This window comes from Panthera onca, chromosome C1 (genome assembly GCF_046562875.1).
Source record: "Panthera onca isolate mPanOnc1 chromosome C1, mPanOnc1 haplotype 2, whole genome shotgun sequence".
Lineage (NCBI taxonomy): Eukaryota > Metazoa > Chordata > Mammalia > Carnivora > Felidae > Panthera > Panthera onca.
Genome location: NC_138346.1, coordinates 110,491,687 through 110,514,889, shown reverse-complemented (window position 1 = coordinate 110,514,889; position 23,203 = coordinate 110,491,687). Strand labels below are relative to the sequence as shown.

General features: G+C 56.2%; 1 protein-coding gene across 1 annotated transcript in view; it reads right to left on the bottom strand.

The window, feature by feature from the left end:
• The window catches only part of MYO7B (myosin VIIB), an 82,019-nt gene that overhangs the window by 2,345 nt on the left and 56,471 nt on the right, over positions 1-23,203 (bottom strand). The window contains exons 22-42 of the mRNA XM_078451426.2: positions 22,620-22,790; positions 21,753-21,962; positions 21,450-21,617; positions 21,117-21,244; positions 16,772-16,898; positions 15,361-15,480; positions 14,152-14,325; positions 13,321-13,548; positions 11,930-12,097; positions 8,379-8,496; positions 8,157-8,283; positions 6,989-7,155; positions 5,889-6,070; positions 4,930-5,060; positions 4,498-4,655; positions 4,157-4,310; positions 3,500-3,655; positions 2,464-2,569; positions 1,416-1,529; positions 1,014-1,101; positions 333-439 (exon numbers count right to left, since the gene is read on the bottom strand). Of these exons, the coding sequence (XP_078307552.2) occupies positions 333-439; positions 1,014-1,101; positions 1,416-1,529; positions 2,464-2,569; positions 3,500-3,655; positions 4,157-4,310; positions 4,498-4,655; positions 4,930-5,060; positions 5,889-6,070; positions 6,989-7,155; positions 8,157-8,283; positions 8,379-8,496; positions 11,930-12,097; positions 13,321-13,548; positions 14,152-14,325; positions 15,361-15,480; positions 16,772-16,898; positions 21,117-21,244; positions 21,450-21,617; positions 21,753-21,962; positions 22,620-22,790 (3,102 nt within the window). The remainder of the gene's footprint in view (positions 1-332; positions 440-1,013; positions 1,102-1,415; positions 1,530-2,463; positions 2,570-3,499; positions 3,656-4,156; positions 4,311-4,497; positions 4,656-4,929; positions 5,061-5,888; positions 6,071-6,988; positions 7,156-8,156; positions 8,284-8,378; positions 8,497-11,929; positions 12,098-13,320; positions 13,549-14,151; positions 14,326-15,360; positions 15,481-16,771; positions 16,899-21,116; positions 21,245-21,449; positions 21,618-21,752; positions 21,963-22,619; positions 22,791-23,203) is intronic.

Below are 23,203 nucleotides of genomic sequence, written 5' to 3'. Positions count from 1 at the left end.
ACCACGAGAGGTTGGGGCAGGGCTTTTCCCCCACGGGGGTGGCGGCCTGCCCTGCCCCTAAGTGGTTGGAACACTCTGTCCCCTCCCATTCCCAGCAATCGTGCTGCGGTGCTGGTACAGTCACTGTCCCCAAAGCCTGCTGTCCCTCTGCTCCTGCTGCAGAACCCTCAGTGGCTCAGCCCGCCCACCCCTTGGGGCCTCCAGAACCCCCACCCCCACCCCGGAGAGGGCGAGTGGCCCTGGAGCAAGGCAGCTGTGGGCCTGCTTCCTCCCTCCACTGTGTCTCAGGGTGGGTGTGGACGCAGTGAAGGTGGACCAAGCCCACTGGGTACCTGGTGGTAATGAAGAATGGTGTCTGCGTTTACATCCTTTCCCGGGGTCACATTGAGCCACAGTTTCCGCATGAAGTACACCTGGTAGGGGAGTGTTGCGGGTGCCCCTGGGCAGGGCGGGCAGTGAGCACCAAGTCTGTCCTGTGGCCCAGCACATTCCCGGACCCGTGCCCCCCACCCCTTCTCATGGCAGGGGCATCGCTGCCCACCTCCCTGCACCACTGCCCATAGCGCGTAAGCTGTGATACCTTTCCCCCTCATTACTGCTCTGTCTGCTCCTGCTGCCCCCCCTTGCTGGCAAGCCTCACCCCCTCTTCCTGACCCCCAACTCTTCCTCATCCTCAGGACTGGTGTGGAGGCCACCCTCTCCAGGGATTCTCCTGGACCTCTCTGTGGGGGTTGGGCCCCCATATAGCCTTCACCTTCTGCAGTGCAGCCATCTGTCCCAGGCCTGGCCCCACGCCCTGCCCCTGCCCAGCTGGCCCCAGGTCTGGCCATACCCGTGACCCAGGGGATCTAAGGGGGAATGAATGAATGAATGACTTCGGGCAGGGGCCATGCAAGAGGTGCCAAGGGAACCTTCTGCCCCTGGCCCAGGGAGGCAGACTGTCCCCCTTCCCTGTGCCCTCCATCCTAGCCACACCCTTCCTTCCTCATCCCACCCCATCTTGCTCCCCTTACCTTCTTTCTGGGGCTTGTTCTTCCTCACCCAATCAGACACTTCCCGCAAGGAGTCGAAGAAGAAGTCTCCCTCCTTCTGGCTGATGACCTGGGGTGGGTGGGGAGGGAGGCAGAGGGAGGTGTGCAGGTGGAAGGACCTCCAGGGGAATGCCCGCCTGGGGGGCATTGGCGGCCTGGGCCCTGCCAGCCTGTCTATGGCCTGGGAGGCCAGGTGCTGCTCTGAGCTGGGTCTCACTTGCTTGGGGAACTGTACCGGATTGTGCTGCTCCATAAGCCCACCTACCTTCATCCTGACAGCCTGTGTGCAGTGAGGGGCCCGGCCCAGTACATGGGGACAATGCCACAGACACCAGACATCTGCCCACCTTCGCCTCTAGCCCAGGCCCACCCAGCCGACTGCACCTTGTCAGAGATCTTGATGAAGAGGCTGCAGCCTTCCCAGGAGGCCAGCTGCAGCCTGGTGGCAACACTCTGGCATACGTCCCGCACCCGCGTGTAGGTGCCCACCTCCAGCATCTGGGCAGAGAAGCAGTGCGTGAATGTCTCAGGATGAGGCTCGACCTGGGATGACCCATCATAGCCTGGGGCTGTTTCTCCTTCCTAAGACTGGCTGGACGTGCCCCAGCCTGAGAAGGAGCAGCCTTCCCTTCTAGAAAACCAGCTGGATGCTTATGTCGTTCAGAGTTCACTGCCTTGGGGACCCAGGAGGCTCAGCCTTTTGAACTTGCTTTGAGAGCCCTGTAGCCAGACTGTGGGAACTTTCCCTTGTGGGACCCGTAGTCTCTAAGACCATAAAGGCCACACCGCTGCTGGGAAAGCCTGCAAGGGCACGTGGCCTTCGGCCCCTTGCCCCACACTTCACTGCTGCCACTTGGCTGGGGACCTCTCTACCACACCTGGCACCTGATGGTCCCCCCCCCCCATCTTTTGCTGTCCCCAGCAGCCACATGGGTTCAGTCTGCACACATGCCTAATGGCAGCACCTGCTCCCTGATGCCCCAGGGCAGGGTCAGAAGCCCGTCGGGACCCCATGCCCTGGGACTTGGCTTTGCTGCCCTCCCTTAGGGCCTCCTCTCTGTGCACCTTGGCCAGGAGTGCCCCCGACACCTTTGGGACCTCCTTGACTTCCGACTGCACCAGCAGCTCCCCTCCCATCCTCAGGGGCGGCCCCTCCCCACGCTGGCCTAGAACGCCCCCTATTAGTCCAGAACTGCCCCCAGCACCAGCAGCACTCCTTCCGGGGAGGCCCCTCCCTGTGCTGGCCTTGAGCACCTGAGGGCTCAGGCACTCAGTTAATGTCTGTGGGGCACCAGCGAGGGCACAGCAGACAGTTTCTGGGGCAGATGCAGGGGCAGGAGGTTCACTGTAGCCCTGAAAACAGTGTCTGTCCACAAGGTGGGGGCTACAGGCCAGGAGCCTGGGAAGCCAGCACCTTGGGCGGGAGGCTTACCTCACTAGTGTCATTAGGGAAGCAGATCTTGTGGCAGATGCGGGTGATGTTCTGTTCCACAGCCTCTACCTCCACCGGGTGTGGAGGCTGTTTCCGGGGCCCTGTCCTAGAGCAGGACAGTGATTACTGAGCATGGCACCCTGCCACCCCCAGCCCGGCCCGGGCCGGGCCCTGGCCACCAGCCCCCAAGCTAAACTGTGTGCCAGACACACACAATAAAGAACTCCACCACCCCAGTGAAGGACAGGGTACTCAGGGGGGCTCAGCACCAGGCCCAGAGGAAGCAGCAGGGGCCAGCCTGGACTCACTTTCCAGGTGACCTGTAGCTCTGAGGAGTCTGGGAAGGCCTGGGACACACATGGGGGAGGGGACCTGGACTGACCCAGAGCTTCCTGGGTGGAGAGCACCAATGGCTAGGGCGAGTTGTGTTCTCATTCTCACACAGCATGGGTATCAGGTAGGGGTCAGGGACCCCCACAGGGCCTCTCTGAGGGCACCCACCTCCTCCTCCACAATCATGGCCAACACACTCTCCCACAGCCACAGGAGGCCAAGCCAGACAGGGTGGGTGGTGTGGATGAGAACCAAGACAGAGCCCAGGAAGAATTGCCCAAACACAGGAGGGCTGGCCATATGGATTGGCAGGGACTGGCCTCGTAGCTGGGCTGGGCTGGGCAGGCAGGTGGGTGGCTTGGGGCATTGGGGTCATGCTCTGGCCTCCAGGCAGTTCCCTCTGTGCCCTGGGAAGGCAGCTATTAGGGTAGAGAGAGCTCATGGCCAAGACTGAGCTTGCCAGAAGCCCCCACTGACCACCCAGGCCTCTCGGGTCGCCCCTGAGCCTTGCTCTCCAGCCTTTGCCCAGGTTGCTGGAGGCCTGGTCCTGCGCTCTTAAATGGACACGAGCTACCGGAGAAGACACAGAGTCTGGCTCCACTGACAAGTGTCCACACTGGCCCATGAGCTCTGGAAGGGCTGGACAGGCCTCTCAGCATCGACAGGCGGACTCTCCCGAGGGAGCGAGCGCTGGTGGGCTCACCTCAGGATCCTCTGGATGCGGCGGCTGCAGTCAGGGGCCAGTGGCTTCCTCCTCCGAGTGTCTATGAACTTCTGAGCATGGGGCAGCAGTGCCTTGCCGGGAGGGAAGAGGCCGGTACACAGCCACAGCAGCTGCCAGCCACGCTCCTCGCTGTACCTGGAGGTGGCAGCGCCTGTCAGGCCAGGAAGGGCCCCCCAGAAGGCCCCAGCCCACCAGGTGTCTCAGGGAGATGGGACATGAGGCCCACCTGGGGCCGTGGGTGAGGAAGCCTGCCACCCGGCTGCCTCAGGCCTCAAAGGCTTTCACACACACAAAATGGGGAGGGGGTCTCCCTGCACCCATTTGTTTGGTGGAGGCAACGGAGGTGTAGGGAGCCCATGGTATGTCCAGGTCGCAAGGAAGAAAGGGTGGGGGCAGGTAAGGCCCATGGCAGGTCCATTTTCCTCCCAGCTTTGACCACCCCCAGGAAGTCAGCAGGAGAGAGGGGTGTCCCGGCCTTCCCACTGCTGCTGTCAGTGCCTGGGCAGGCTGGGTAGTGCCCATGAGCTACTGCCTCCCTCTCTGACCCATGGGCAGCCTCTGGGGGCTAGGGCAAAGACTGAGGGGGCCTGGGCATGGAGCCCGGGGCCCTCTGGCCCCAGCCCGTCCCCAGCAGACCTCTTGGTGTTGTGTGTCAGCTGCTTCAGGATCTGGCAGTAGACCTCATCCTGCAGGGCTGACTCCTGGAGGGCCAGTGAGAAGATCTGGTTGGTGAGATCCACGGGCGTCCAGGCCTGGCGAGAAGGGTAGTCCCCCATGTACCGGAGGATGGGTGTGGCTGTCAAGGAGGACGTGCCATCATGGCTGCCTGTTACCTCTGACCCTGGCCCTGGTCCCACTCTCGACAGGCCCCATGAGCAGCATGTTGCCTCTGCCCTGTGCTCAGTGGGGCCTGTGCCCTTCCCAGGGTGGCTGTGGGGTTGGTCCAGAGCTGGGGCAGGCTGGCTGGGGAAGGATATCGATGAAGATCTGACAGGCAGGGTCCCGAAGCTCGGTGTTGTCATAGACGCGCTTGAGCAGAGGCTGCCGCAGTGGCTCAGACGAGTGGTCCCATAGGTGGCTCCGGGTCCGGGCCAGGGGGAGCATGGCCCTGCTGACTGTCTCCTTCTCTGGGTCCCTGTCAGGAATAGAGGCTGATGTGAGAGCCCTTCTCAAGCCCTGTCTGCCCAAGCTTCTCCCTCCTCTCCCCACCTGCGTACCGTGTGTGCACTACTGGGGGACAGACTCAGACTCATGCTCCCTGCCCTCCCAGGGTGGCTGTGGGAGGCTCACAGAGTCCCCTCTTTTCCCAGGGAGGCCAGGTGGACACTGCACCTGCTTCCACAGCCTCCCTGTAACCCCCAGGGAGCACAGAGGGGCTGAAGGGGCCTGGTGGAGGCCTGAGTGAGCACCTAAAAAACTCGTAGGAGAATTCCTCCAGGGTGTGTGGCTTCTCCTTGGACTGCTCTTCAGGTAGTGGCTCTGGGGGCCTCCCCTCCTGGGCTGCCACCTTCCGCTTCTCTGGTGACATGGCCAGCAAGCTCTGTGGAGGCACAGGTCTGTGGGTTCCACTGCCCACGAGGCCCTTCCCACAGGCCTGGTTGCTCCAGTGCCATGGGAGGGGCTGACCACAGGGATGCACAGGCCTGGGCCTACCCCTCCTGTGTCACCTGCTGTGTGACCCATGACCAGTGACTCAACGTCTCCCGGCCTGTTCCTTTCCCTTGGGAGGGCTTCTCAGACCCACCTTGCTCCCCTTCCCCAGAGCACCTGTCAGGGGCGCCTCTCACCCTGGCCCTGCCTGCCTGGTTCCTTGAGCGCTTCAGGCCACAGCACAAATGGCACTTCCTCAGGGATGCCTTCTTGGACAGGTGAGCCCCTACCCTATTATTCGCTCCTAGGACAGCCAGTGCTGTTTCTTGGAGTTACTTTGCATACTTGCCGTCAGCTAACAGTTTGCTAAAAGGCTCCTTGAGGGCGGAGTCGCCTTGTGTTCAGTGCTGCAGTGCACGGGGCACACAGCTGGCACTCAGTGTGTGAATGCTGGGGCTGGTTTTGGGGGCTGGGGTGGGTGGTACCTGGCAGTAGGGAGACCTGGGCCCCCTTGGGTGGGTCAGGTTTAAGCCAGGCTGGTGGGGGTTGGGGGAATGGGTTTGTTCCCAGGATGCACTGTCATGGGAGCATCTATGAAGTGCCAAGCACCATGCCAGCTTCATGGGCACTGCAGAGGGATGACAGGGCTGGCAGAGCAGACCTGAGGCCCAGGTGACCCTCCTGGCTCTCTGCAAGGTGGGGTAAGGGCTAGCAACCAGGTCACCTCCCCATGTGCCCACAGGGTCCCGGGCTGAGGACGGATGGGCGTGTGAGTTACCAGCAGCTGTGCTGAGGGCTTGGTGACCGTTGGGATGGTGTAGAGACAGGCCGTGGGCACCAGCCCCGTCTTGCCCGTCCTGTCGTTCTGGCCCAGGGTCCAGTTCTCAGAGGCCAACAGCCCCTGCTTCTTTGTCAGGATCAGCAGGTCCCCTTTCTTGAAGGGCAGGATGGTGGCATCCTCTGCAATCCCAGGTCACACACGGGGGCAGAAAAGCCACCACTTACCAAGGGCTATACAGAGGCCAGAGACCGGGTTGGCATTGTAGGGGTTGTCTCCTTTGGCAGAGCGATGGGCCCAAAGCCACTGTGAGGCTGAGCAGTTGGCCAGATTCCCAGGCCCGGGGAAGGCAGGGGCTAGGGAGCTCAGCTGCGGCCCTAGCCTCGGGGGACCGGCTCTGAGTGCCGTGACGCCCCCTGAGCCTGGGGACGCTCCCTGAGCCTCCTCTGGGAGGACATAATAATCCCTCCCTCTTGGACAGTTGTGGGGATAGAATGGGCAAAAGGGATAATGTTTCTGGGCACTTTTTCCTGCTGTAAGACCCGGATGCACAGCCCCTTCCTCTCCATCCGAGGGAGCCCCCGTACTCCCTCCCAACTCCCAGGAGTGCTCTGCTCTTGCTGGAGTGCTGGCTTGCAGGGAAGGTGGGCCAACAACTAGACTGCCAGGGCTCGGTCCCCCACCCCTGAGCTATGACCCTGGACAAGTTGCTTCCCTTGTCCGAGCCTCTGGTTCGGTCTGTAAGTGGGATAACAGCGTGGCTGTGGGGTGTTGAAAGGTCAGACTGGTGGCTGGGCCATTCTTTGCAGGGTGGAGGACGTGGACCCTTTCCTGAGCTTCCTACAGTGTCCAGTCCTCAACTAGCTTCCCCTCTGGGGGGTTTGAGACCACTTCCTTAAGCCCCTCATTTTGTACAAGGGAGGGCTTTGCCCAAAGCTGTCCCCGACCGTGCTTTGTAGCCTTCTGTCTCTCTCTCTCTGCTCGGGTCCCTCCCGGAGCCCTGCTGTATGGCCGCTGAGACATGGGGATGAGCCAGCCACCTTCCCTCTGACCACAGCATTGGCCCCCTCACCACACCCTGCTCCCGCCTGGCTGGGCACCTGTGGCCTTCCTGTCCTGCAGAGCCATGGCAAACACGGACCTCTCCTTCAAGCCCTCCAGGAACAGGGCCACCAGCTCAGCGATGGCCACACTGCTGGGGGACATGAATTCGTACTCCTCTTGGTGCAGTGTGGACAGTAACAGCCTCTGCCCACCCTGGGCCTCCCTGAGGGGACAAAGGGTACGACATGACTGCTGGCCTCTTCCACCCTTCCCATTCCAGCCCCCAGCTGCCTCAGAGGGGGTGACCCTGCCTCGTTACAGACGACTTGGCCAGAACCAAGGTCTGAGCCGAGGGACCACTGTGTGCAGTGGGCAAACGACACCCAGAGCTCAGGGTCCTTTAGGCTTCAAAGGCAGTGAGCCTCTGGGCTCGGCTCTGAGTGGGCAGTGAGGTGGTTGGTGCATAGGGCCACCACAGGGACATGGCAAAGAACATTGGAGTTGAAATGGGGCACCAGTCTTGGTGAGCTTGGGCCAGCTACTCAGCCTCCTGTGTCTTACTTTATTCATCTGCAGAGTGGGTGATGTCGTGGGGATGGGCACCCAGCATAGTCAGCCTGAGTAAGTGGCGGCCACTGTGCGCCCCACACACGGGTAACAATAATGATGGTCACGGCACACTGGGGTATGCTTTAACCAAGGGGCCCTGGCAGGGCACAGGCAGGCCTTCCCAAAGGGCTGGGGGTATTCTCAGAAGATGAGAGCCATGCAGAGCCGTGGGGGTGGGGGGGGTCTGAGGCCCAGCCTGGCCTGCACGGCCACCCTGCCACACACCCAGCCCCTGGCCTTCACTTCCTCTCTCGGATGGGCCGCACCTTCCGTGTGACCGGTTCTCGCCCATGAGAAGGGACAGCCTGTAAGTGAATGCACACCCAAAAGGCTACAAGCTTCTGTGCCCCCTTCCAGGTGGATCTGGGTTTCAAGAGAAGCCTGAGAGAACAATGCCTCACTCTCAGACGCAGTACTTAGCGGGCAGTACTGGCCCAGCAGCAGGACAGGGTGGGGTCCCGAGTCCAGTGGCCACCACGCTGCACATGTCCATCGTCACCCCTGCGCTCTAGCCGGGCACCCAGGGACATGTGCCTCCCTCTTTCCTGGAGCCCCCAAGGACCAACTAAGGTTGTGAGGAAAGAGATTTGGGGCATCTTCCCTTGGGACACCCACCTGTTGGTGATCAGACTCATGACCTCTGGGAAAGAGAGTTCTAGGAGCATCTTCTCCTTCTTGTCCATGAAGTACATCCCCTTCCAGTTGACAGCCAAGATCAGCTGAGTCTTGGGCAGTCGGGGGCCTGGCCGGGGAGGACAGGGTCGTGAAGCTTAGGCTTGCCCCAGGGGGTGGGGGGGCTCTGCCTGCATCCCCTACCCCTCCATCAGGCCCCCTTACCAGACAGTGTGGTGAGCTCAAAGAGCCTGGAGAAGAGCAGCGGCCACTGCAGGCGGGCGGCCTCCACCACCTGCTCCTGCACGGCCAGTGGCTTTGCCTGCTTCTGGGTGTACTGCGCCTGCAGGGGCAGACACAATGGGTCACCTCCGTCACTTATCTCTTACTCACGCAACCCCGGCTTCCCCTTATTGAACCAGGGGCCCGGTGTCATGGTGCTCATTTGCTGGATTGTTCTGTGAAGCCTCTACCTAAGAAGGGCCAGTGCCGGTGAAGGCTGCTGGGGAGGCAGGCACAGCCCTACTTCACCCGCCCTGGCAGAGGACCTTTCAAGGGTGTTTTTATTTATTTATTTAAAAAAAAAATTTTTTTAATGTTTATTTATTTTTGAGACAGAGAGAGACAGAACATGAATGGGGGAGGGGCAGAGAGAGAGGGAGACACAGAATCGGAAGCAGGCTCCAGGCTCTGAGCCATCAGCCCAGAGCCCGACGCGGGGCTCGAACCCACGGACCGCGAGATCGTGACCCAAGCCGAAGTCGGATGCTCAACCAACCGAGCCACCCAGGCGCCCCTCAAGGGTGTTTTTAAAAAAAAAAATTTTTTGATGTTTATTATTGAGAGACAGAGAAACACAGAGTGTGATCAGGGCACGGGTAGAAAGAGGGGGAGACACAGAATCTGAAGTAGGTTCCAGGCTCTGAGCTGTCAGCATAGAGCCCGACACGGGGCTTGAACTCACAAACTGTGAGATCATGACCTGAGCCAAGGTCGGTTGCTTATCCCACTGAGCCACCCAGGTGCCCCATTTCACAGGTGGTTTTGAGAAGGGAGAAAGGCTTGCCCCTCTTGGGCATCAGGGCGCCAGAGGGCCATAGGTCAGGCATGGAAGGCTGAGGTGGGCCTGCTCCCGCCAACATGTGCCTGATGGGCCTGTGTCTCACTTTGTGCAGGAGGCCTGTCTTGGCGTGTGTCTCCGTGCCCTTGGGACCTCTCCCTGTCTGTCTTCTCTAGAGCTCTGCTGCCTATCTGGGAGCCACCTCTCAGAGATCATGTCAGCCTGCCCCCAGTCCACGTTCCTTCCTCCCTCTTTCTCGACTTCTTCACCCTTTCCCTCTCCTCTTCCTGTCTCCACTGCTCTGTGTCGGTAGCTGGCTACAGTGTCCAGCTGAACTTTCTTTTTACTATTGGTCGAATAAAATGTTATTTCTCTTGTTGCTAGTTTAAAAAAGTGGTTGGGTACCATTCATACCCCAGATTGTGGAATGTAAATCCAAGCCTCATATCTGAAGGGTGATCTGGCAAAATGCCACAGTATCAAGCACCTTAGAATGTTCATACCCTCTGAGATCTCCTGCCGAGAACTTACCCTGGCGAATAACCATCAAGTATATAAAAGTTTATATACCATCAAGTATATAAAACTATAAAGTGGTTCATTATTAAAAATGAAAAGTGGTTGGAGGGGGGAAGCCTGGGTGACTCAGTAGATTAAGCATCCAACTCTTGATTTCCACTCAGGTCATGATCTCATAGTTCATGGGATTGAGCCCTGTGTCAGACCATGCTGACAGCACAGAGTCTGCTTCAGATTCTCTCTCTCTCTCTCTCTCTCTCTCTCTTTCTCTCTCTCTCCCCTCCCCCACTCGCATGTGCATGTGCTCTCTCTCTCTCAAAATAAATAAACTTAAAAAAAGTGACTTCTGTAAAAAAAATAATAATGAAAAATGGGGAATGACCTTAACATTCATCAACAGGAATCAGTAAATTATAATGCATTATTTTAGTACTATGCAGCCATTAAAAATGAACATGAAGGAAAAGAGAAAAAAAGGGAAAAGAGTATGAAGATTAGTATTTTGAGACATGGAAATATGGCCCCTTGCTATGTGGCTAAGTGAAGAAGCAGTTGCCATATAAGCCTATGTTTATTCTTTTAAAGGTGTATTACTTCTCTCTAATCATATTCATTTCTCAGTGGTGTACCCATGAATATAGTCTGGAAGAATCTATCCCACAATGCTAAGAGTGATGATCTCATTGATAAATTATTGGTGATTTCACTTTTCTGTTCGTACATGTCTGTATTTTTAAATGCCTTTGGTAACGTACATGTTTTAAGTGGTATAACGAAAAAAATCAGTATGTTCACTTTGGAAAAAAGTGGTTGGATAACATTTCCTAATTCTTTATCTTCACCCCAACTCTCCCTTCCTAAACTACAAAGCCATTTCTTACTCATGTTCATTTGGGTTCATGTAAGCCTCTGGTCCTTCCCTCATATGAGCACTAAAAGCCCATGACCTCTCTCCTGCAAACACATTCACTCAAGCTGGGAAACACCAAAAACCACCAAGTGGGCTTTGCTTCCCCAAATTCCTATCACCAAGAACTGTTTCCAACAGATGCTAAACCTTTAGGTTCTGTGGTCAAATATGTCTGGGAAATGTCGGGTAAAACTATCAGGTTTCTCTAAGGCAGGACTTGTCAGAGCCTTTCATAAATAGCTATGCACCGTGAATCCCAAAAGAGCAAGACAGGGCAAGCTGCACTTCCCAAACCACAGGTGCACAGGACACTTGTCCATGGGCCCACTTGGGGGACCCGCCTCCCTTTCCTGCCAAGATTATGTGGCTTCGCCATGCTCACCACCCTTCTCTGAACTTGAAGGGCCCCTGCTGCCTGAACCCCTCACCTGGGGCTCATGTCCCTGCCGCTGGGCTGTCAGCCCCTAAGAAGCAGGCATTGTGCTGCCTTCTTCCCTGTTCTCTGTCCTGCCCTTTCTTGGTCTATAGTGCCACAGGGATAATTGAGGTGGACGCAGAAATTAACCAAAGAGCAGTGCCCCCCCCCCCCCCCCCCCCCCCCCCCGCCATCCATGCATAGCTCTCCTGCAGCAGCAGCGACAGCGAGTGGTGTCCTCAGGCCACGCTGCCCAGCCCAGCACCCTGGAAGGAAGGAGGCTTTGATGGGGGGCAGTTTTGGGGAGGGCTGTCCCTGTTGGTGCTGGAGAGAGGGGACAGCAGGAGGACTGTGAATCAGATGGTGTGTCTTTGCTGTCCCCTCGTGGGGTGATGTTCAGGGAGCCGCGGAAACCCGCACCGGTGTGGGTGATCCTGTGTGTTGTGGGGGAGTTGGAGGTGTGAGCCCCCAGGAGGAGCCCCGTCCACATGGAGCAGGCTGAAGGGCGGGGGTAGAAGACGCAGCCCTCCCCGCCGTGCAGGGCCTGCACCCAGGGCGCGGGCGCAGCGTGCGCTTGGCAGCTGCGGACGCCCACCTGTGCCAGAGGTGGAGGCTGCAGTGGACAGGAGCGTGGCGGGAGCTTCCCCGACGCCCCTGAGACGCCATCTGGAAGGGGGCAGGGCCAGTGGGGTGGGTCTGTGATCGGGAGCCGGACTCCAGAGGATGACTCCGCCCTCGAGAGACGCAGCCAGCTCACTGGGAGTCAAGGTCTCCAGCTGTCCTGCGGGGGCCTCCAACCCTTTACATGCCGCACCCCCCTTGGCTCCGAAGGAGGCCGCACGCACGTGTGCCCAGGCTCTGCCGAGGCTGACCTTGGCGTGGGCGGCGGTGACGAGGCTGGCCCACTTCTCCGGTGGCTTGGTCTTGTACAGCCTGGAGGGGACGCAGCTGGGCAGCAGCTCCTGGACGGCCTCGCTCCGCAGAGAGGCGCCGAGCCGCACGTAGCAGTGCCGGGCCAGCAGCTGCAGAAGCTCTTCCTCCTGCACGGGCCGGGAGCAAACGTGGCTGCAAGTGGGGAGGCATGGCCTCCTGCAGGATGCCCCCGCCGTGCCCCAGCTCTCGCTGCAAACATCCGGGTGAAAACCAGGAATGTGAGTGCCCCGTCCTGTTACCTGTGTTGGGCGGGACCTATCCCTTCCCCAACACACTGGAACCACGGTGTGCCAACTGGGCTCCAGTAGGCCGCTGTCCTGCTGGCAGCTGTAACTTCCCAGCAGCCTTGGCCTGAGCCCTGCAGGCCCTCTGCCTGAGAACAAGGGGTGACCCTCCCTCCCCTATGCCACTCTCCCAACCCTCAGGTAGACAGTGAGTGTGGGGGGAGGGAGGCCTGAGGCTTGGGGAGGGGGGGACCCTAACATGGGGAGCCCTAACCTTGCTGTCTGAGTAGGGTAAATGTGGGCAAGGCCTCTACCCTGTCTTAGCTAGTGCTCACTTGTCACCAGTGGCCAGTGGCCACCTCCCTGGGGTGTCTGCAAGGATTCATTTTGGCAGGAGACTGGACAGCCCTGTTCTCTCCGGGAGACCAAACCTTGCAGAGCCACCCAACTGCCAGGATCTCTGGGGCCTTTCTGTCCTGTCCCTGCCTCTTCTTGCCCACTGCTCCATTGCAGGCAGGCCTCCAGGGTTGCTGCAGGCCTCAGAGCAGGGTCCTCCTGACTCAGGCACAGGAAGGTCGCACGACTCCCCTCCCTGGGTTCCTGCAACCATACAAAGAGCCCTCGCTCCTCTCTGCACTTTCCAGAGGGCCTGAGCCTCAGAGGTGACATAATATTCCAAGGTCCCACTGTCAGGATGAGGCAGAGGTGGGCCTCGATCTTGAGCACTAGGGCAGTAAGGCTGCCTTCCTGCTGCCCCACAAATAGCCACCGTGGTGAAGCCAGGCGGGCCTGAGGCCAATGGGAGGCCTCCCCTGCCTGCTGCTGGGGCAAAGGAGCTCAGAGGCCTGAGCAAACCTGTGGTCCAAGGGAGGAGGAAATGGGGGCCGGGCTGGGAGGGGACAGCTGCACACCCCACAGAGGGGCCCGGGGACTTGCACTCCAAGAGCCTGTTCCTGGCGTCTGCCTCCTGCTTCTCCATAGCCCCACATACTCTTCCACGGGTCCTCCCTGCAGGCCACAGCCCAGGCCTGCCCTGGAATATGGTGCTTCTCTAGGCTGTCTGATGGTTCCATCACGGGGCCCTGGTAGCTATGGTGTCCCCTCACCTTCTCGAAGCTGTACTCGCCAGACCAGACCCCGTGCAGGATTTGGCGGTAAATGAGCTGGGTACTGACGGAGTCCTCCTGGGAGTTGTGCCAGGGGGTGAAGAACTCCTTCCGGAAGTAGATGCGCCAGGGTGACTGGCGCTCGTTCTTGCCCCTCTCCCGGGCCAGCTGTTCACACTGGGCCACCGCATCCATCACGTGGTCGCGCCCGCTGCCCAGGGACCAGAACTGAGGCCAGAATTAGGGGTAGTGGGGGTTAGCAACTGCTGTGTGCCAGGCCTCGTGGGGACACCCTCAGGACACATGGGTGGAAGGGTGTGCTCAGCTGGTCCTCTGAGAGCCTGAGGGGTTTTTCCACATGGGGGCATGGCCTGCCTGTCACTCTGAAACACGCCTCCTTACCGGCCCCCTCCCAAAGCAGGCAGGGATTGATGCCCAAGGCTGGCGTGCTAGGGCTGGTTGGTTGGATTGGTTGGTCGGCCTGAGTGTGTCTGAGTCAGAGGCTGCGGGCATGGGTGTGAGAGACTCTGGCCGGGAGATGATATGAGGTTCAGGTAGGACTGTGTTGGTGTGACCCTCCGATTCTCGGGCACAGGAGTCTGGCTCTCTGGTACAAGGGGGGCTGGACTAGGATGTGTGAGTGCCTGGTCTACGTGTGGGCTGCTCAGGTGTGGCAGGGGATCTATAAAATGTGTGTGTGTGTGTGTGTGTGTGTGTGTGTGTGTTTGGCATCTGGTAGGGGCAGGAGTGGCCAGGGTGACATGGTGTGAGGGCTTGAGCTGGCCTGGGTGTATGAGGGAGGTGGGGGATGGTCGGGACAGCTGGCAGTACCTTGTTGTACACGGCAACCTGGAGAGAAAAGCCCACGTGGTCACTGAGGCCCTGCCTGTGGGCAATGTGCAGGCAGACTTCCCGAGACGTCGAGGCAGAGTCGACCATGACAATCAGGCTCTCCCCAGTCACCAAGATGACGTGGATTGGGATGTGCTGCTTGGACTTGACCGCCTGGGGACAGATGAAGACTCAGGCCCTCGGTCCTGGAGGCCAACTCACCATCCCTCCTGTCCTCAAGCCCCTGTTGGCCCATCCCTGTGGGCTCCTGAGCACCAGGCCTGCTGCAGCCCCAGCCGGCTTGGCACAGAGTTAAAGTTCTGGCCAGCAGATGCTGGCTGCCGAACTGATGGACCCAGCTGGGGCAAGGGCAATGTTGTCCGGTGTGTCCACTAGTTTGTGTGCTTCTCCAAGTCTGCCTCAGTGGTCTATGGAGTGCAGCCTGCAGGCAGAAGGTCCCATTTTAACATGAGAACCCTGAGCTTTGGTGAGGCTAAGTGGCTCAGAATCACTGAAGGTCAGAAAAGCTCTTGGAAATCTCAAAGTCCTGAACTCTGAGACATTTTGGGTCCGTGGAAGCCACTGTTCCTCTCTGTGCACAACAGGGTATGACCACATCCACACAGCTGCTCCAAGTTCATGTGCAACTCCAGGGCCCAGGCACCGAGCAGGTAGATGAGGGAGAAGAGGCGGGCCCTGGACTTGGGTCGCAGGGTGGGGCAGGAGGTGACCCCTGGTATAGGGTACCACAGGGCCCAGGGAGTGAGTGCCTTCCAGGACCCATGGGCCCCCTGAACCCTGCCTGTGTCTCCATGACTCTTCCCGAGGACACTGCAAAAACTCACAGATGACACAAATAGCAATGCCACCAAGGATGCCCACCTTGGAATGATCACTGTCTTAATAAAATGCAAATGCCCTTGGGAGGGGCAATATTTTGCCCAATTAGCAGTCATTCACACCATAAGGCTAAAAGTTACTTTTTCCTTGAGCTAGTAGGTCCCTAAAGATGTGGGGAGGGCACTTTTGAAGCCTGGGCCATGCCTGGGGAGGCCGAGCCCAGGCGTGATGCATAGGGACCACAGGCACAGAAGGTACCATGAGAGATGGAGAGGCCCAGAGGACACATTTCCTGCTGGCAGGTGCTGGAGGAACCACGGGGGCTGGCACCACCCCCACAGATGGTCTCCCGCCCCTGCTGCCCCCTACCTGTAGCTCCAGCCAGGCGGGGGGCTCTGTGCGCACCCCGTTGGCATAGGTGCGTCTCAGGCGCTCTGCACAGAAGGGCCCGTAGCCAGCCGGCCCTTTACCAATGAAGTTCAGCAGATACTGGTGGGCGAGGAAGGGAAGGAGAGGAAGACACTTAGGACAGAGGCCAGTTCCACCTCCTACCCACACAGGTTCCAAAAATCATAACCCCAAATGGAGCTAAGTGAGGTGACGAACGTGTTCACTGCCCTTATTGTGGTAACAATTTTGCAACATATTCCTACATAAAATCACTACATTGTATGCCTTAAATTTAAACAAGGTTATATGTCAATTATACCTCAATAAATCAGGAAAAAAATAAAATAATAATATTTAGTGTTGGCAAAGGCCTGTTTGGGTACTCTCACAGACCATGAGAGGGAATGTAAACTGGTACATTTCTGAGGACCGGTTTGTCAATGTTTTAAATAGTGCATGGTATAAAAATGCATATCCTTTTTGACCCAGTAATTCAAACCGATCTTTATATTTATGTTTTAATTGGTGTGTATGGTGATGAGAAATTGGAAGATGGGCCCTAAATGTCCATCAGCATGTTAAATACTCTCTGGGATGGCTCTAGATACATGGCATTAAAGTTGGCATCTGGGAAAAGTTCACACCCTGAGAAGACTCTTACGTAGATAAGTGAAAAATGCAGGAGGGTCGTTACTTAAAACACGTTTGATAAAACGCGTTGGAAATCGTTTTGTCTCACAAAAAGACTGGAGGAGTCTGCTGGTGTCAGGAGCGGCCCAGTGCACACGCCTCCTGCTGTCCCCAACGGGATGCCTGTGTGATCCTGTGTGATCACAAGTACGACGCTGTATGTTACAGTGGCCAGAATCGACGGAAGTTACCTCTGGATGCGGAGAGGACTTTTCTTTTTAGACTTTCTGCATTTCCTGCATATTACTTTTATAATCAGAACCAAAAAGGATATTAAATAGCGAGGTCTGGGACTTCTGACACCTGGGAGCACCTGTCAACCCCCAGCTCCACGTTTAGTTCTAAGGACTAGAGGGAGAACACTGCAGCCGGTCCCCAGCTGGCGCCCACTCCCGGAACACCTTCGTCTTTTCAATGCACATTTCTTCTACCACCTCACTGTCTCCTCAGAAGAGCCGTCCCGGTTCCTGAGCCCAGTGGAGTGGCCTGTAGACCCTGAAGGAGGGCTGGAAGGAACCAGGTCGAGGGTCCTCTTTTACAGATGGGGAAACTGAGGCCTAGAAGGCACTGCTGCCCACGCTGGCCGGCAGGAGCAAGAGAATCGGCCAGGGGCTGGGATTTCTGGATGTGCTTCAGAGCCCAGAGCCAACCTATGCTCCCGCTACAACCTGCCCCCCTCCAACCCCTGCATCCTCCCCACCTTCATGAACCTCTCGGAGGGTGGGAAGCAGCCGAGGCAAAGGCTGAGCAGGATCCAGCCCCGGGCCAGGCTGCTCATTTTGAAGTTCTCCGACAGCTGCTTGCAGATCTGGCAGTAAATCTCATCCCTGAAAGACACACACCACTGGCTCTGGGTGGGGAGAGGAGACACAGCTGCCTGGGCACAAGTCCTTCTGTGCCCCCGGGTGGGGTCTTGTCCCCACGGTGACCTGCAGTCCCCTCACCTCCAACTGCATTTGCTGGGCTCCCCTGCCACACCCCTGGCCCACCCTGGGCCCTGCCATCTCCTGGGACTGTGCTACCTCCAATGTCTTTCCAAGGCTCTAGGCACTCCCACTGGCCCACTCCCACTGGACCTCACCTCCTACCTCATACTTCGGGCCTTTGCCCCCTCCCTCACCCAGTCTTGCTCGGAAGACTGTGGTCCTCCAGCTGGGGGTGGGGTGTAGGTGCAGGGAGTGCCCAGGGCTCTCTGGTCACAGCCCTGCCCTCAGGGGCCCAGCCTAACCAGATCTGTTCTTTCCTCAACCTCAAAGTCATCTCCAACCTTCTCCCTCACCTTGAGGCCCCCTCCTCCCCGACTCCCAATGCAGCCAACCTCCCACTACAGAGAGGAGCTGGACTTCTAGGGAGAATCCCTCAATTCCTCCCCTGCTGACCAGTTCTCATTACTACAGGCTCATGAGCCTCTCCTCTCTGCCTTCTCTGGGGAAGGGGTGCTCTTGGGTCCTTCCTGCTGACTCAAGCCTCTATCATCTTTAAAAAAAAATGTTTATTTATTTTTGAGAGAGAGAGAGAGAGAGAGAGAGAGAGAAAGCTCACAGGTGTGCATGCAGGGGAGGGGCACAGAGGGAGGGAGACAGAGGATCTGAAGCAGGCTCCACACTGTCAGAGCAGAGCCCCATGAGGGGCTTGAACTCACAAACCACAAGCTCAGGACCTGAGATGAAGTCTGATGTTTAACAGACAAGTCACCCAGGTGCCCAGTTCTTCTCTTTCTTAAAACTTTTCCCTACTTCTCTTAGAACTGAATTCAAACTCCATGCTTCAGCTGTTACAAACCGCTTGGAGTTCCAGCCCCTCAGGCTGTTTCAGGACTCTGTAATCCTGGCCACCATCTCCCTGGCCACTGTCTCCTTGTCTCTCCCCGCCCCGCCCCCCCCCCCCCATCTCCGCCTCCTCCTTTCCACTCCACCTGGCCCTGGAGGGCATTATGACCAGTCACTGGACCCCTATCTTAGCACAAGCAGTTATTGTGGGTCTCTGGCTTCTCCCACGCTCCCCAACCAAAGGGTAAGCTCCCAAAGGACGGTGACATATTGCCCTCACCTCTGCATCCCCAGCCCCCATGCCAAGGCTTGGCCCTGAGCAGGTACTTAATAAACATTTATTGCCATTTGCCACAATGTGGATGGAGCTAGAGAGTATTATGCTAAGTGAAATAAGTCAGTCAAAGACAAATACCATATGACTTCCTTCATATGCAGAATTTAAGAAACAAACCAAGTGTACCTGGAGGAGGTAAAAAAAAAAAAAAAAGAGAGAGAGAGGCAAACCAGAAAACAGACTCTTAACTACAGAGCACAACCTGAGGGTTGCTGGAGGGGAGGTGGGGTGGGGGATGGGTAACTAGCATGGGGACTAAGGAGGGCACTTGTGATGAGCACTGGGTGTTGTATGTAAGTGATGAATCACTGAACTCTACACCTGAAATTAATATTACACTGTAACTTCAGTTAACTAACCGGAATTTACATAAAAACGTAAAAAACAAACATTTATTGAATGCATGGCTGGATGTGGAGTGGGCATTTGCTTTGTCTTGGAATCTGACTAAGACCCCAGAGCCAAGGACAAATAGATGATAATACTCTATATACTAGAGAGATATATTTTTGTAGAATTTATCAAAGATGGCAGAACTGTCCAGTTACCATGCCATCTGCTGCATAAAAATTTGACAGGTGATTCCTGGAAGGCACTTCCTAGGAGTCGAGACATCTCTAGCCCATCTCCACTCCCTCCAAGTGACAGGGAGCTGGGGGGACCCCAAGAGAACTATTAATAGGATTGGGGCTCTCCACCAGAGATGAGATCCTTCTCACTCTCTGAGGTAGGCTGAGCCCCAGAAGCCCATTGGCCTAACCCAGCATACTGGAATGGGCCCAATGACAGAGTTCTTGAGAGTGCTTGACTTGTATGCCTCAGAGACACAAGTTAGGGACCTCCATGAATGAGAGACTAGGATCTGCTTCCTCCTAGAGAATTCTAAGCCACCCATGATGGAGAGAGAACAGTTAGGAGCTAAGAGCTGCGCTTGGTAGGTAGAGCATGGATGGCCTTCCTGTTGACTAAGAGGATGCTGTGGAAGAAGTTGGGAATCAAGCATCTTGATGGGATCCCACACAAGCAGGCAGCCCATCATTTCAGAAGATCCCAGGGCTAATAGGCTGTGGTATGTTCAATTAGGGGCTAGATTTGAGAAGGAGTCTCAATGGATCACAGAGAGCATCAGCCCCAGCTGGAGAACAGCACTGTATGCAAGTGCTAATAGGGGTATCTGAAGAACCCACAATGCATCTCATTTGGACACAGCTTATACATGTCTACCACCTTGGAAGGTGTGGTGGCCAGTGAGGATTAACCGTGGGAGTACTACCAATGGAACTAAGTTAGAAGAGTTGCCAGGTTGGTGTCACGAAGGCAGCTCAAACTTGGGTAGAAACCGTGCAGCCTTACTGGCTTAAACAACCAGAGGATAGAGTCTGGGGTGTCCACAGTAGTTGAAAGTGAGAAGAAATCCCGGAATGAAAAGAACCAGAGGAGTTCTCAATTTTGCATATAAAATCTTCCCAAATTTCAGCTTGGCTCCTGACCCACACATGTGTGGGGCAGACTCCAGGAATCCCAGCAAAGACTAAAATAACTGAACACAGATTCCATCTGCCACTCACCACAGGGAGACAGAATTTGAATATGGCCAAGTTAATTGCCTGTCAGAACAAAAGCCAACGCTCTTTGAAAGAATGTAACAGGTTCCAGAGTCTCTAAACATATTATCCTCAGTGTCCAGGATACAACCCAAAAGTAATAGAATTATGCGGAAATAACAGTCCAATACTAGATGTGTGAGGAAACAGAAAAACATGACCATTCTTAAGAGGAAAGGCAGTCAGAGCACCTGGGCGGCTCAATTGGTGGAGCGTCTGACTTCAGCTCAGGTCATGATCTCGCAGTTCGTGAGTTCAAGCCCTGTATCAGGCTCTGTGCTGACAGCTCGGAGCCTGGAGCCTTCCTCAGATTCTGTGTCTCCCTCTCTCTCTGCCCCCTCTCCCACTCGTACTCTGTCTCTGTCTCACTCAAAAACAAAATAAAAACATTAAAAAAATTTTTTTAAGTTAAAAAAAAAGAGGAAAGGCAGTCAACAGGAACTGACCCCAAGATGACCTAGATAATGGATTCAGCAGAAAAGGTTTAAAACTCCTATCACTGTTTAAGCACATAAAAGACACCATGCTCATAGTGAATGAATGAATAGAAAATCTTGGCAGAGAAACAGAAACCATAAAAAGAACCAAGTGCAAACTCTAGGACTAAAAAATATAACATCTGAAATTAAAAAATTGTTACGTGGGTATAATAGCAGAACTGTGGTAGACAAGAGAAAGATCAGTAAATCTAAAGATAGATCAATAGAAATTATCCAGTCTAAAGAACAGAGAAGGAAAAAAAAAAAAGAAAGAAAGATGAACCGATCCTCAGGGACCTGAGGGACAATATCAAGAAGTCTTACGTATGTTTAATTACAATTCAAAGGAAAAGAAAGAGAGAGAATGAAATAGAAAAAAGTATTTGAAAAACAAATGGCAAGAAATTCCCAAATTTGGTAAAAAATAATAACCTAAAATATATGAACCCCTAAAATATAGTAGTCTGTCTCTGAGAGAGCAGTATACATATTTCTTAAAATTTATATGAAAAGACAATTCCTGTAAAGCAATATATATATAATATAAATGAGGAATTTGCTCATTGACAGGGCTCTGCATTAAATCCTGTTATAAAATGAATCATGACCCCATGATACATCTATTCTCCTAAAAGTGGCTTTTACCCATGGGTCTGGACACAGAGGAAGTCGAGGACCCTTTAAAGGTTCTAATATCTACTATACTCAGACCCAGGCTGCAGGCTCCAGGATGGGGAGCAGGGACAGGACAGGGTGTGTTAGGAGGCAGGGAGAGGAGGAGGCTGTGGCCATGGGCTGAGAGCCAGTGAGGGGGCCTGACGTTCTAGATGGGGGTGTCGTTTGCATGGGGACTGACCTGAGGTTAGGCCGCAGGATGGCGTAACCCACAATGAAGTGCACCTTCTCCAGGTTGGACATTGGTCGGTCTGAGATGGGGCCATCAGGATCAAATGCCTCCTCTCCAATATTCAGCTGGCTGGTCACCTTGAAACCCAAAGGCAGCAGTCAGTGACTCTGCCTTATTTGCAGACCGTTGTGACTCTCCTTATTTGCAAAGGAGGAAACCAGGCACAGGGAAGAAAGCCAAAGCTTGGGGTCCTATGGCTGGCCAGCAGTCGGGTCCAGCTTCTGTGGGGCCTCAGGCCTGGGGGACACCTCGGGTCTGCCCTGCCCCCCTCACACCAGGCACCTGTATGGATCCACGCTGCTGTGGAGACCGGGTGCTGTTCTCTCCGCCCAGGGTGTCGTGGAGGTACTGCATCATGGAGCTGCCACGCAGGCCATTCCTGGCCAAAAGCACTGGCTCGGGCAGGTCACCCATGAACCTCAGGATGATGCTCCACACAGCCAGGGCAGCCTGGGGAGACCAAGATAGAGGTCTCCACTAGAACGCAGCTCACAGTCCTGGGCCCACGATGACCCCTCCCCTTCCTCATTGCCTCTCAGCCAGGGGGAGGCCTGAGCCACTAGAAACCAGGGAACCACTGTGTACCGAGCAGTCGGCATCATCCTCGTGGTAGAGCAGTGGGTATCGGAGGGGCCGCCGGATGTGCGTGTGGCTGGCTGATTTCTGGAAGTAGGTGGCAGCGAACTTGGGGAAGGTGTACTCGGCCAGGCCATCCACATCCTCCTCATACTCCTCCACCATGGGGACCGTGTCCAGATCAACCTCAGGCAGCTTCTGGGTCCTTACTTCCAGATCCTGGGTGCCAGTGAGAGGGAGGGTCAAGGGTCAGCCATCCTCTCAGATGCTAGCTGGCAGGGCACGCGTCTCTGGGGGCCAGGGAACCCCAAGACAGGTGTGTCTGGCTATCTGCAGCATGATCCACTCCCCCTCGTGTCCGAGACCTCTCCCACCGCCTCACAGCCTCACTGGGCCCCTGGCGGGCTATTCCTCCTGCAGAAGTGGTCTCAGCTGCCCCTACTGCACAGCCTGGTGTGTACTATGTGTGCGTGCGTGTGTGCATGCGTGTGTGTACGTGCTCAGGGGAAAGGCATGAGCACCTGGGGGCAGGGTCAGGGGGGCACCCGGGTCACTGGGTCTCAGGGCCCGAAGCAGTGCAGTGAGAGCCTGGGGGATCTGTTCTACACCAGCCCTCTCCTCCCACCCTGCTTCCTCCTCCCTCAGACACTGCTGCCAATGTTCATTAGTTCTCAGTGTTCCTCAGTCCCCAGGTCACAATCTGCAGAGCGGCAGCTGCAGGGTGCTCTGGGAAAGGGGTCACATACGAGTGGAAAATCCGCCCCCCCCCCACCCCCGGCTTCTCAGTGAGCCTAGAGGCTGGCTGAGGTCAGGGACTAAGCGGGGCCCTCCTATCCCCTGCCAGGCCAGACCCCTGAATGACAGCACCCATCTTACCTCGAAGTCCCTCGGGGACTGGCCCTCCTGCCCACCGATCACAGAGGGGAGGAAACCGAACACTCGCTCCACCATCTCGGTGTCGGTGACACTGTCGTAGATGGACTTGCGCTTCCTGGTGGGGACGGCATCTTGACTCTTCTGCTCCCTAGCCGGGAGGACCAGGAGTCCCTGCACAGACGCCCCACAGGGCAAAGGTTACCACAGGCCCAGGGAAGGCAAGCACCTTCCAGAACTCAACCAAACCTCCTCCTAACGTTGTTCGTTCAGATCAATAAGTTTTCCTCTAAGATCCTAGAATTCAGGGACGTCTGGGGGGCTCAATCCATTAACTCAGGTTCGTGAGTTTAAGCCCTGCGTCAGTCTCTGTGCTGACAGCCTGGAGCCTGGAGCCCGCTTTGGATTCTGTGTCTCCCTCTCTCTCTGCCCCTCCCCTGCTCACACTCTCTCTCTCCCTCTCAAAAATAAATAAGCATTAAATAATAAAACATAAAAAATAAACAAAATCCTAGAATTTAATAGCTAGTGTGACTAGAGATCAACCACCCTTAGCTTTTCATTTCCCATGGAGAATGGGAGGTCCA